Source organism: Anabrus simplex, chromosome 11, assembly GCF_040414725.1.
Source record: "Anabrus simplex isolate iqAnaSimp1 chromosome 11, ASM4041472v1, whole genome shotgun sequence".
In the NCBI taxonomy this organism is placed as follows: domain Eukaryota; kingdom Metazoa; phylum Arthropoda; class Insecta; order Orthoptera; family Tettigoniidae; genus Anabrus; species Anabrus simplex.
In genome coordinates, this window is record NC_090275.1 from 79,856,839 (window position 1) to 79,870,442 (window position 13,604).

General features: G+C 36.9%; 1 protein-coding gene across 2 annotated transcripts in view; it reads left to right on the forward strand.

Moving 5' to 3' along the window:
• The window catches only part of Dhc64C (dynein heavy chain, cytoplasmic), a 353,617-nt gene that overhangs the window by 295,183 nt on the left and 44,830 nt on the right, over positions 1–13,604 (forward strand). For both annotated transcript variants that reach the window (XM_067155359.2, XM_067155358.2), the window contains exon 60: positions 7,262–7,438. In XM_067155359.2, coding sequence (XP_067011460.2) covers positions 7,262–7,438 — 177 coding nt within the window. The remainder of the gene's footprint in view (positions 1–7,261; positions 7,439–13,604) is intronic.

The following is a 13,604-nucleotide window of genomic DNA, read 5'->3' on the forward strand; positions in this document are numbered from 1 at the left end:
ATGGGTGAATATCGTGTTATGTACAGAATTTCAAGGCACATTTGATGCCGTTAACAAAAAAAAATTTTTTTTAATAATTTATTGTGAAAATGGTAATATAATGGAAAATTTCGCCAAATGCAAAATCTTCATTGCATAGAACTTATCATGTCATAACTCCTATTTTATATTCATTATTTTCCTCATTTTTCCACAGCTGGTAAAGAAACATTTCAGCTCGATGTAGATAAGTTTATTTTTAAATTGAAATGATAACAAAATGCATTATATGCATTTATTTTCAGTCGTGTTCAGGGAATTTTATGTGCAGGCACGAAAAAGTCAGTCGCTGGCCAGAGTCTTTCCTATTGAATTTGCCTGGGGGTCAAAGTGAGGCAAATGGTCTTCAGATATGGAAGTTATTTTTAAAACAATCCCGAAGTTCTTATCTTGCTTAGTTCTTAATTTGTGACAGGAAGAATATCTCCTTGAATTTTGGTTTCGCGCGTGACTCAGCTGGCTGAAGTACCGGTAGTGATCTCCCAAACATGCGCTTTTAACATTTCCAGACAGTCGCATGCAGTGCAGTGCTCATTTCATCAGTAGTACGTATAATAGTGATTAAATACATATCAGTGACATACGTACAATTCTTGAGGGAAAGTGTATTTCGTTTGTGTGGTTCATGAGCTCGTGCTCGTGCATGGGGATCTAATTTCGAAGAAAAAGTGCAGAACCATCATGATGTGGTTAAAGCAAAACAAACGCACTTCGGATATGGAAGTAATTTTTAAATCATACCTCAAGTCCTTATCTCATTATCTCTTAATTTATGACAAGGAGAACGTCTCGTTTGCTTACGTTTCATGAGTGACTCAGCTGGCTGAGCTTTTAAATATACTGACAGCCGTGTGCAGTGGTGTTCATTTAATCAGTATTATAAGATTGATTAAATAAAGATCAGTGATATATATATATATAATATTCATTGGCGTGTGGCCTCCAAAGAGGTCGAGTGCAGGTCTTACGAGTTGATTCCCCATAGGTGACCTGCGCGTCTATAAGAATGGGGCCCTACCTATGATGAATTTTAATGAATTGGAATTAACCAATGAAGGGAAAAATCCCCGACCCGGCCGGGAATCAAAATCGTTGCCCTCTGGACCAAAGGGCTGCACTCTAACCATTTAGCCATGGAGCCGGACAAGATCAGTGATAAATGTATAGTTGTCAGTTCGTGCTCGTGTGGGGGTTCTTAGTTCGAAGAAAAAGTGCAGAAGGATGTACAATGGATCGTCAAATTAAAAAGAAACGTTTCATAGGTAAACTCAAGGGAAAAGAATGCAATATTATAATGAGTGTCCTGGATTATTTTTAAAAAACTATTAATATGAGCAGCGCAGTCAGTGAAACAGCTAAAGCTACAGGTTGTTCCGAAAGAACAATCTATGCTATAAGGAAGGCACACACACATGTCCTTTGCAAACTTCCGCAAAAAAAAAAAAAAAGCGAAGAAGAGAAGGGTGGCAGAAAAATGCAAGGAAAATTAAATATGAAATTGTGCGAAGTGGAGTGCCTCGGTTGGTTCAGCCAACATACCACCGACATTGAACATGATTTTGAGTCGGGTAAATGGAGAAGATTCTTTGCCACGATTTTCCAAAACTACGTTGTATCGCTTCTTACATGGTATAGGCTTCTGCTGTTTAAGACGGGGTAATAAAGCAGCTTTCACTGAAACCGATGAAATTATTAATTGGAGGCACAGATATCTCGGGGAGATAAAACGTTTGAGGGCACAAAATAAAGCTATAATTTACACAGATGAATCTGGGTAAATATTGGGCAGACAGTGACAAAAGAATGGAAGGATACAACAGTGAAAAGTGCACGGCAGGCCGCCATTGAAGGGGTGAGTTCGGGACTTAGGCCACCGAAAAGCTGTGGACTGTGATTTGCCTTAGTCCACGTGGGTAATGAACATGGTTTTATTCCAAATGCTGAACTAAGATTTTTATGCCATAAAACATAAGACAACTGGGCAAATTACATGAACGAAGTAAAGAAAAATGAAAGATTTTTGGAAAGCAGACGAATTACAGAACGATGTCGACGATGAAAAGTTTTTAATACGACTTTCTTCATCGTTCGGATCATCCTCGAATGAATGAACTTAAAATTACAAACGAAAAATGTGGAACTGTGACGCCCTGTTTGAGTCACACTCGAGCGTGATCTTCACGAGTCTATTTTGCAACAGTGCGCTCTGTCTACGCTGTACTGCAATTTAAGGTTGGAACGCTCTATATACAGTAAAACCTCATTAAGAAGTTTCTGCAGGGGACAACAAAAAGGAACGTGTTAAGCAAGAAAACGTACTGCTGAATATAGTTACAAATAAAAACTATCCAATAGAAATATAGAAACTCCTTTTTCCGACATAAGGGCATTCTACGTTGTGTATTCACGGGTACAGTGTAAACTATATCCACCATATCTAAAGATGAGAGGAAAGTATTATTAAAAGGCATGAAAAACACGAGAGAACAAATATGAAAACCTTTTCTGCTGGGGCTTATAAAATAACAACTGCACTGAAAGTTGTGAAAAACACCAAACAACAAATATGAAAACATGTGCACGGGGTCTAACAAAGATATCGAAATATTATTGAAGATCACACTATTTGTAAAACAAATATTAGTAGAAGCCTTTTATTTCTGAGCAGTAGGTTATTAAACATTATTCTCTGATCACACTTTGACAATGAATTGGAGGTTACACTCGACCATGTGCGACTCGCAGGAATGACTGCCATTTTGAATCAGACAAAACTTCAACCAACTCGAGTGATTGAGTCAAAATTGAAGGTGCAAGTTCAACATTAATGACCTCTGCATGCTTCAAGATGCGGATGCCCAGGCCACTTTCGGACAAATTTTAATTTTGTCTTCATTAGTAAGAAATTTCACGACTTTGAAGGGCTGATACCCTACTTCTTCGCTATTTCTCCTTTTTTTTTTTTCCCCCCTCCTTTCTTCACTTCCCAAAGTATTTCACATTTTTCTTTTAAAGAAAACTGCTTTTGCTTCTTTTGATCCATATTGGCGAAAGAGTTAACTGGCGCACTAATACACACGTTGCTTCACGAACGAAAGTTAAACAACGAACATATGCGACGTGAATAAAATAAATGCACTACTGAAGTTAGAGATGTGAAACGTAACGTTCATTGGTTGATTGTAAATGTGGCATTCCTACCCAGCCAATGACGTTACTTTTTACATATTGGTTACTTTGAATTCGATATCCAGCTTGACCAATCGCGTACATGTATGGAAAATGTCTACTTGAACTGTGTCCTGTAAATGCGAATACTGTAATCCAGTCCACGCACCCCAATATTTGAAAATTTTTTAAATAGAAAATTGGCTTTAATTTGCTTTTTATGTATAAGAAATTAATCCTACATAATGACGTTCAGTACTGGTACACCGAAACTGAATAAGATAATCTTCACGGCTGTTGGATAAGCAACCCGTTCAACAGAATTATGTTTTCACTTACCTTCCCCTGATGTGTAATTGGGTAGTTTTGCCTGTGTGTTGTATAGTGTGTGCCGTCTGGTATTAGCTGTATAGAGACATGTTGTGCGAAATACTCGGCGATTTAAACAGGATGAATTTCAATTATATTATGAAGAAAAAAGATGTTAAATATAAGCAAAAAGGCTACATTTTAATTCATTATACTGAAAGTTTGAAACTCGTTACAATGAAATGTTTTAACACACATTAAATAGGGATAGGGGAAGGGACCTAAAAATAATTTTGCAATTTTGAACATTTCGTTAAACTGGTGTTTGTTACAATGACATTTTATTGTATTTACTTGAATTAGTTTTCCTTATTTTTAGAAATTTGCAGCTGCTTAATTTTGTCTTAACTAATTGTAGAGATTTCTTTGATAAAATCTTTGGTTCTTTTACATTCCTTTACTCTTGGTGAAACACAATAATAATGCAATCATTATCATAGGAGTTTTAAAAACATTTGAATTATGCAATGCTGCTGCTTTGAGTGATTTTCACTGTTTGTTATATACTTAGCCTCATTTTACATTAGGGTGTCCCTTAAAAGGGCAAAGAAATTTTTTTTTCCTTTATTGAAACGCATACCCTGTTATTGTGTTTATTAGTCTGTTAGTTACCCTAGTACAGAATTTCAACTTCCTACATTAATTTTAACCTGTGCCGACGGGGCGTAAAAGTTTTAGAAAATGGCTGCTTAAAGGGTCTCTTAAATGTAGTTGTCGATGATCACTCAAAACAATTATTTTAGAGAAATATAAATGAAAACAGAAATTTATATAATGCTCTTCTTGTAACAAAAAGATACAATTTTTATAGTTATTCATTTGGATATTTCCTCTTCAAAGTCTCTTTTTTACAGTCTGGGTAAATTTTTCTATGTTCTTGCACACAATGTAATAAGAACTGCTTCTGTTCTTCATCTGCGGTAATCAAACCATGAAAGTCTGTCATTAGTTTAACAGCTCTTTCAGCTGTGTCATTAACTGCTTTTAAGGTAGAAAACTTCTTTGTGGCTTCCACAAACGCCACATTGTCTTTCCATGAAGATACAATTTCTTGAAGGAAACCACTGTCAAGTTTCAGTCGTGAAAATAAATCTTTACTCTTGACAGAAACAAAATCACTCAAAGATTTCCCTGAAACAAGTTAAAAAATACTTGTAGTGCCTATAAATAAAACAAATACGTTCTAAATTAAATACCAGATTAAACACTACTAGTCTACTATGTACCATATAGAGAGCCAGACATCTCTCCTTTCGATGGAACATATCTCTTTCCGGAATCACCAAACTTTTTAAGTTTTCTACAATGTTTCCTTTAGTCTGCTCATCAGCTTCATTATCAAAAATTGAAGGGATGGCTATTTCCTCTGAAAAGTACCACTAGTGTTGATTGAACTTATTTAAAGCCTCATTGGAAATAAACTTGTCAACTTTCTCGTAATCTTTTAAGGTCTTTAAAAAACAAAAATCTTGATTCGGCGCTTTTATGGCCAAACTACATCTAAGCCAGCGCTTCAGGTAAACTGCCACAATGAATAAACAAACATCTTGTAAAGCTTGTTTGTCCTTAGTGCTCATTTTAAACTGGGACTTCAGTAAACACATTTTAAGGAGTAAATAGCTCTTGGCATCCATCGTGCTTGATGCATTGCACCAGTAGGTCTGATTTTTATTTTATTTTTAATGTCTCCACCCAGAAAAACAATAGCGAGCTCATTGAGCGATAATCATCTCGTACAGTCAATTTTGCCAGCTCATTGTTAAAAAAGTCACCAATTAAATAATATTTGCCTCACAGAGATGATGTTGGACAAAATCAGTGCACAGTTCGATGGCACTAGGATTAATATTCTTCCAGTTGTCTCTAAACTTTTTGAACAGCGAAATATCAGGACTGCTAGTGATTTGTTGGATCTTTGATTCGAACACACTTTTGATTCGTAAATATGATGGCGGCAAGGAAAGAGTAACAAGTCTCTTTCTAGTGTTTGCTCTAAAAGCACACAAGCTCATTCAAGCGTCCTGTATTAGATGCTGTTGTATCACAGCACATTATTTGTACCTTATCATCCAGGTTCCAGTCATGAAGGGCATTTGACACTGCTTTCGCTTGCTCTTTGCCGGAAGAGTTGTCTAACTTCGGCACAGCAAGAAGTTGTTCTTCCTCGTCATATGAAATAATAATTGGTAGGCGTTCTTCTTTAGAACTTCTTACGTCCAGATCAGGTAACAATTTTCCATCCCACTATCGGCAGCCCTGAAGATGGTTTTCCGTGGTATCCCATTTTCACACCAGGCAAATGCTGGGGCTGTACCTTAAGGCCACGGCCGCTTCCTTCCAACTCCTATGCCTTTCCTATCCCATCGTCGCCATAAGACCTATCTGTGTCGGTGTGACGTAAAGCCCCTAGAAAAAAAAAAATTTCCATCCCAATGAACAGTAACTACTTCGGGCAAGTTATTTTGAAAATCGGATTTATAATGGATCTCGCTCTATCTTTTCTCATTTGTGTTCGAATGTGTTGAATAGAAGATTTGTTGATTGGGTAATCGTCAGAACTAAGACCATGTGCTTCTACTACAGACTGAATTATATAAACAGAATCTCTGATGCTTAGTTGACATCTGTCTAAAGTTGCAACTAATTTAGATGTGATAAAATCTTTTCTTCCTCTTCTTGTCGACGTAGCTAAAGAACTTACAGATTGAGATGTGGATGGCAGAGATTCTTCCAGGCTTTCTTCAGAGCTTGTGGTTTGTTCTTCTACGTCTTCGTGTGTATCAAAAGTCTAAGTTGCAGATTCCAATGAGCTCACAGAAGGCATTTGCTTTAGTCTCTCTTTATCTTCTGCGAGTTTTCTCAGCCTGGCCCTTTCTTGAATATCAGCCAACTTTTTGTCAACACCCGCTAGGCACCCTCTCTTTGCTAATATTTTTTCTTCTTCGATTTTTATTCTTTCAAGAGCATCAGCATGTGCGATATGGAATAAATTATCTAATTCAAGTTTAAAGTTCTCTTCGGGGCGCCTATGTAAATCCTGAATCTTCTTACTATTTTTTTGCAGTTCTCACCAGACCTGATAAAGATCTACTAACTTCTTAACACAATTAGGCACAGCTCTGGTAGGAATTCTAGCCTTTTCCCAGAATATATTGCACTCCTGAATGACAAGATTTGCGCTTTCACTAACAGTCAACTTAACCTCACATATGTTGAAAAAATAGAACTGCGAGAACTTGACAATTAGATGGTAATTTTGCACCTGTTATTTGGTGATTTACTTCACCAACCAAGAAAAGGCTTTTTTTATTGCTCCTTAGTTCCACTAACATCTTCAAAATATAAAACAATCCACGATAGCTACCCGATAAGCGAAAACTAAGTGACAGTAACAATGAGAGCGCGCCACTCTTGTGACGCAACTTGTATGGACATGTTTGCATGCTGGTCGGCAGGGTTTGCACTGTTCCAAATAAGGAAAAAAATTGTTTTCGGGTGTTTTAGGCCCAAATGAATAAAACAATAACCTATGCATTGCAAAATTAAAACTTTGAAAAATAGGGGACACCCTATGTTATATTGTACCTTTCTTTACTACTTACAGTACTAGATAGTGTTGATTCTAAAATATTCTTCAATGTTTGTTCGTTTTATGTAAGAATAATGTGAGAATTTATTGTTTCAGGCTTGCAGTAACATCTATTTCACCATGGACAGTCTCAATCAAATCCACTTCCTCTACCAGTACTCTCTCAAGTTCTTCTTGGACATTTTCAGTTCAGTGTTGCACAGCAATCCTAAACTAGATGGTGTGACTGACTATGGTGCTCGACTAGCTGTTATAACTCGCTCTCTTTTTGGGGTAAGTTTTCTTTGCTATCTGCCATATTTTGTGAGAAGGTTTGGGTTAATTTCTAGAAATGTTAAATAACAAATTTTGAAATGTGTTCTGGTGTGAATATACCATACATTCAAAGTTTATTTCTAGAAATGTTCAATAACAAAGTTTGAAATGTGTCCTGGTATAAATATACCATACTCGATCGTGCAATTTTTCCACTATTTTTAGTCATTTTTTATCTTAGAATAGGGAGGCAGGGCAAAAAGAAAATGCAAATTTAATTTTGTATCCAAAATACTGAAGGAATTCTACCACATTTTTGGAATGGTCCTTCAGCAGTCACTGGCTACACATGTCCTTCTTCAAAGAGAAAGGTTGTTCTTGTTCATGAAACTAAACAGCCACTCATTGCTTGCTTTAAACGATGCGATTCCTATATTACTTTTCTCTGCACCTCCAGCACTTTAGTTGTATCAGCAGTTATAAATGTCTACAGCTTTCTTTTCTTTTCTGTCTTCTTGGCACACTGCAACTGTTTTTTTTAAAATCTACAATCATTTAAACTCTGCACTGTAACTCCAGTTTTCATTACCCATCACTAGGGACCTGAAAAAATCGTGTTTGTGATAAATGCAAATTTTTTAATCTTGTACTGAATCCAAGCCTGCGGTAAAACTAATGTGGAATGAAATCACTTTACGTATAAATAGAAGTGCGACAAAATGCAAATTGTGACCCAAAATGCTAAATTAGTGTGAATATGCGATTTTGGTGCGAATTCTGCGAAAATGTGTTATTTTACTGGCGAAAGCAACACATTTCAGCAAAATCGTCAGAAAATACTCAAAATATGATGCATTAATCTTTCGACCGTTCCGATCGATGAAGAAAAGTAGCCGATCGATTGCTGCTTGCTGACTTTAATCGATATTTACAATGGGAGTAGCAAGGGGAATAAGATCTGTATTGATTATTATCGAAATATAAATCTAGTGTCGAAATAACGAGATAGATGCAGCGTTGTTTTCCTGTTGTTCAAAATTGAAACTAGTGAAAAGTAGAAAGTCAAGCGATTGTTTAGGTTATGAGGCACACAACAAAAACTGCGCATGAAAGGGCTCAGCAATATGCAAAGGATGGTTTATATGCCACAGATGCAGCAACAGTGTTTTGCAAGTATTGTAATTGCCGAGTTGGGTGGGGAAAAAACGGATAGCTTTGTGAAACATGTTAAATCTGGAAAACACGTGGGTAACCGACGTGATAACGAAAGTTCAATCTCTGCTGCTAGTACATCTCAAAGAAAGCAATCTTCTGTGTTTAAACAGTTAGATAGTTGTAAAAGACTAAAACATTCCAGAGATAACTTCTCAAAACACACAGTTGAAGTATTTGCCAAAGCAAATATACCTCCGGAAAAGCTGGAAAGCAAAGAGCTAAGAGCCTGGATTACTGAGTTTTCAAATGAAGAGCTGCCATGTGTGAGCACTCTATGTGAAATATATTTACCGGGTAAGTTTCGATTTCATTGACCGGGTACGATGTAGGTATCACGACATCGAAACCACGCGCAAAATTGAAGGATACCGAATTTGAGTGCGATTTCCATATCGAACTGCCTTACCCGTACCCAATTGATCCAGTAATTTTAAATTACTTTGTTATAATTTGAGGTCTTTCTTCCTTTCTAGAAGTTGCATCTGACCACCAGAAAGGAACAACAGAGGCTCTAGCGGGGAAGAACAACATACTCTGTGATGAAACAGATAGAATGGGCCGTTGTATTTTTATCATCATATTCCAAGTCCCACCCGGATCAAAAAGAGAGCTGCATGTTGTTTCTGTGAACTATCTTGATGCAGGAAATGCTTCAAACTGCTCTCATGCTGTTTTAGAAGCTCTGCATAGTTATAGTGTACCATATGATGCAGTTAAAGTGTTTGTTAGTGACAGTGCCCCGTACATGACCCGGTGTTATGAAACATTAAGTGTGGTCATAGGGGATCATTTAATGCATGTACATTGTACGGCACCTAAGATCAGCTTGGTTGGCAATAGTTGAGTCGCAGTGATGACAGATTTCAATCGTGGTTGCGATAGCAAAGTCTGCATTTTTGAACACAAGAAAGCGAAAATATAATTATTTGCAATTCTTAACATCGAAGTATGGTGCTTCAAAGGAAGCAAAGCTTTTTCCTGCACCTGTCATAACCCAGTGGAATAACTGGTTTCAGGCTGTCGTCTATTTGAGTGCTTATGTTACTGATGTTACATTTTTCAAGATGTCTGACATGAAAGACATCAACAACTGTGGTATTAAGTACCTGACTGATCTGAGTGACCGAGAAGTGAATAGGCTTCACTCCCACATGGTTATTGTCACAGATCATGCAGCTGGATTGGTTGACCTCCTTACTGGACTTGAAGGGTCTCTGTATCCTACATCTCATCTCCTTTACCCCAAACTTGACACCATTTTTACCTTAATTTGTGAGGAGAATTTTTCTGCGGCAACTGACGATGCTTTGATTAAGCTCACTCCTCTACAGCAGGCTGCATGTAGAGACGCATTTGTCAAAGTTGCTCATTCTTCACAGTGCAAGCTAGCCACATTGAAAGTTAAAGACCCCAACGAAAAGCATTTTGTGTCAATTTCTCAAGCTTTGTAAAAAAAAAAAAAATTTTTGAATAGCACAGATAAATTAGATGAGCTTGAGAAATTGTTTGGAGTAACATCTCTCACGAAACGGTATCTGGTCTGGTTACTGTTCTCTAAAACATGCAATTCAAACCCAGATGAAAGAAAGTGAAGAATGTGATGTCATGCTTGCATTAACTGCAGTTCAGACAGAGTTCAGGATATTTGCTAATGAGTTGTTGTGGACCCCCAAGGAACAATGTAGATAGCGAGCATGTGTTGTCTCATTACAACACACTGGTTACAGACAGACGGTGCAATTTGAAAAAAAGCAATGCCGAAGTACTGACAATGCTTTCGTTTGAACAATGAATTGTATTGTGTGTGAACCAAGGACAATAATTGCACTTCATAAACTTGGAATCGTTAAAATTAATAATACCATGCGATTATTTTTAACTTTGTAAATAGATGCTAATTTTGGAAAAATAGATGCTAATTTTTCAGGTCCCTACCCATCACTAACCTCTGTTCATTTACATATGCAAAATCAATTAGCACAGAGATTGGTATATGTTACAGGAACAAGTGCACACCTTCCACATGGTTTACTAGTGATGCGTGTCGTCAACATTATCTTGCCGGGCTGAGCAGTCTCGTTACTGTAGTGTTGCCACTTGCACTTCTTAGTTGCTGTATTAAAACTGATGTCCAGCCACTGAAAGAGTAGGACTGTTGCTAGACAGACATTGTGAAATGCATTACAGTAGAAGTCCGTTATAGCGAGAATTCATAACAGCCAAAAATTTACTCGCTATACCGGATTGTCGTTATACCTGATTTTTGTATGAAAGTCGGAAAAATCCCCATACCCATTAAAATCGATATGAAACGGCAATCTGTTTGTTCAAAACGCGCGTTTCCGCGGATGATATCCACATTATGGATTACTTGTTCGGTGGAACCGTGTGTTTAATTTCATTCTGAAAAAATTATAGTACCGTATTTCTCTGAATCCAAAACGAACCCCACTTCTTCCTTCAAAAAATGTAAATCAGGCTCAAAAAGCGCTTTGTAAAATTATATGAATGCCTTTGTTGTACAGCACACATTTTTAGACGCCGAACATCGCCTTTCTTTATGCCTCTTTTGCGGCTGTACAATTATTATTTCCTCAGGTTTAATGACCACTAACTTAAAATTGGGATCATAATACCGAAGAGAACCTGTTGAATAACGGATGCGTCAGTGATAGGGCTCTCGCTGTAACTGAAGGATAATACACAGTTTAATATAGAAATTTTGAAGGGACAGCAAATAATTGCCATTATAACGGAGTTCTCATTACATGGCGTACTCGCTATAGCGGACTTCTACTGTATATCTTTCTATGGAAATGAACCTAACATTTTATTCCGTTCACCCTGGCTAGACTGTATATTAAATAACCCAGTCCTCTATGAATTAAAGAACACAGGTTTTGGAACACACTGGCTACACAATGTAGTCTTAACGTAGTTACCTTTTGTTGTAGGGATTCGGTGTAGACCGTCGTGCATTTTTTAATGCATTTTTTAAGAACTGAAGTTTTTTGTAATATGTTATCAGAATTAAGCATAACATCTGTGACGTGCAATAAGTGACGGAACATTAATATGCGCGTTGACATAGAAAACCATTTTAACACTGTAAGGTGCCAGGTTAGAATACATACCACATAAACCCAATGCGACTTGCAAGTTGGTAAACCATTTAGCGTAGAGACTTACCAAATCAGAACAAATCAACATGAACACAGTGACGTGCCGAGTTGCAAATCAAATACATATAAATCACTGTACTGCAGTAACATGTGGCACCAATTAAGAGAAATTAAATATAATCACACAGTGGGACTCAAGACTCAATAACGTGCTGGGTGACAGTCAGTTAACAATTCAATAACAGTAAGTAACCCAGTGCACAGTGATTATCCAAGACTGTGCCAACACACTGACACCCAGAAAACCCAAAATAAACACCACATAGTCACCACACAGAAGCAGTAAATGGAATAAGTTAATACAAGTAAAAGGCAACTTGCCTCTTTCTTAAAAATTAAAATAGTAAATCTCATATATTAGCACGCGACTTCAATCATGAAAGGATAAGCCTAGGTTTTAGAAACAGTTGAATTTAATAACAACGCAATGTGAACATTACACAAAGTTAAATAAAACAGAGAATAAATCAAGGAAAGATGTGATATTAATGTCCAAGAAGGATGGAGCAAGTAGTTAATCAATAAAATAAATTCTCGAGCATAGAGAGAAATTAATCCAATCCTTAGCACGGTGTTAATACAGAACAGGCTGCATAAATTAACAGGCACACAATATCAAGCAAAATCCCGAATATAATAATTCATATGGTAACCCACCAATACAAGGTGCAGAACTGGCACAATACCAAATTAATTAACATGAAGAAACTGTTTAATCCAATTTTTTAGGAATAAAATTGCAGGAAAAGGGTCATGAATGACACCATAAATCCAGAGAAGTGGAGAAATAAGGTAAATCAGTAAATATCATCAGCAACTCTTCAAGAGCATTTCAGGTTAAGCAGAAGTAATGCTTAATTCAATTATTCACGGATTAAATCACAGGGGAATAAAACCAGATCACTCAATAAATAATCAGATAGCGTGGTGAAATTAAGGTAGTATCAGTAATAATCACCACCAAAATTCCAAGACAAGCTCCAGTCAACCAATTACCAATGTTATCCGAACCAATCTCAATCCAACTCCCCAGAAATCACGCCAAAAAACAAAAAACATGTATGACAATAAATGTCACCAAGAAGACCACCAAATAAAAATTAATATCGGACAGTCAACGAGTGACAAAACACAGTTGAACAGATTGTTAATCATTTTTCTCAGCTCCTTTTTAAAACAATTAAATAACAATTTATCACCCAGAGTGGTTTGTGATAACAGTTAACCTTACAGCACGGTTAGGAATATTTAGGTTATCGCCAAGGTTTAAAATGGAATTTAAGAAATCAATCATAACTTTCAGATCAAGATGATATTATACCCCTTATCTGACACTTAGGGTACATTATAATTAATGCAGACGTTGAGAAGGCTCAACGGACGCAGAACTACATTAAAAATCAAGTTTGGTAGCCTCCATAACGGAAGGTCAAAATTAACATAACTGACCATCAGAAAAATTAAAATCGGGAACCAGAAGAGAATGGGTTTTAGGAAAGGGGTCAGTTATGAACTAATGATAAAATGAGTTCCTAGTACTAACAAAAATGCCAGGTCGGGAAGAGAATCCAGAACGGAGATAATAGTACCACAAGCTCAATTTACGTTAACAGATACAAGGTATAAGTAAAATAAAAGCGAAACTTACAAAAATTCCCCCCCAAAAGGGATGGAAACCAGGGTAAACCCTGGAAAAATATAAGAGCTTACATGGCACGTCTGTCTGGTACAGAGACAGGAGTAAAACTGACAAGATGGCTTCCCCAACACAGGTCAAGGCCCCAGCA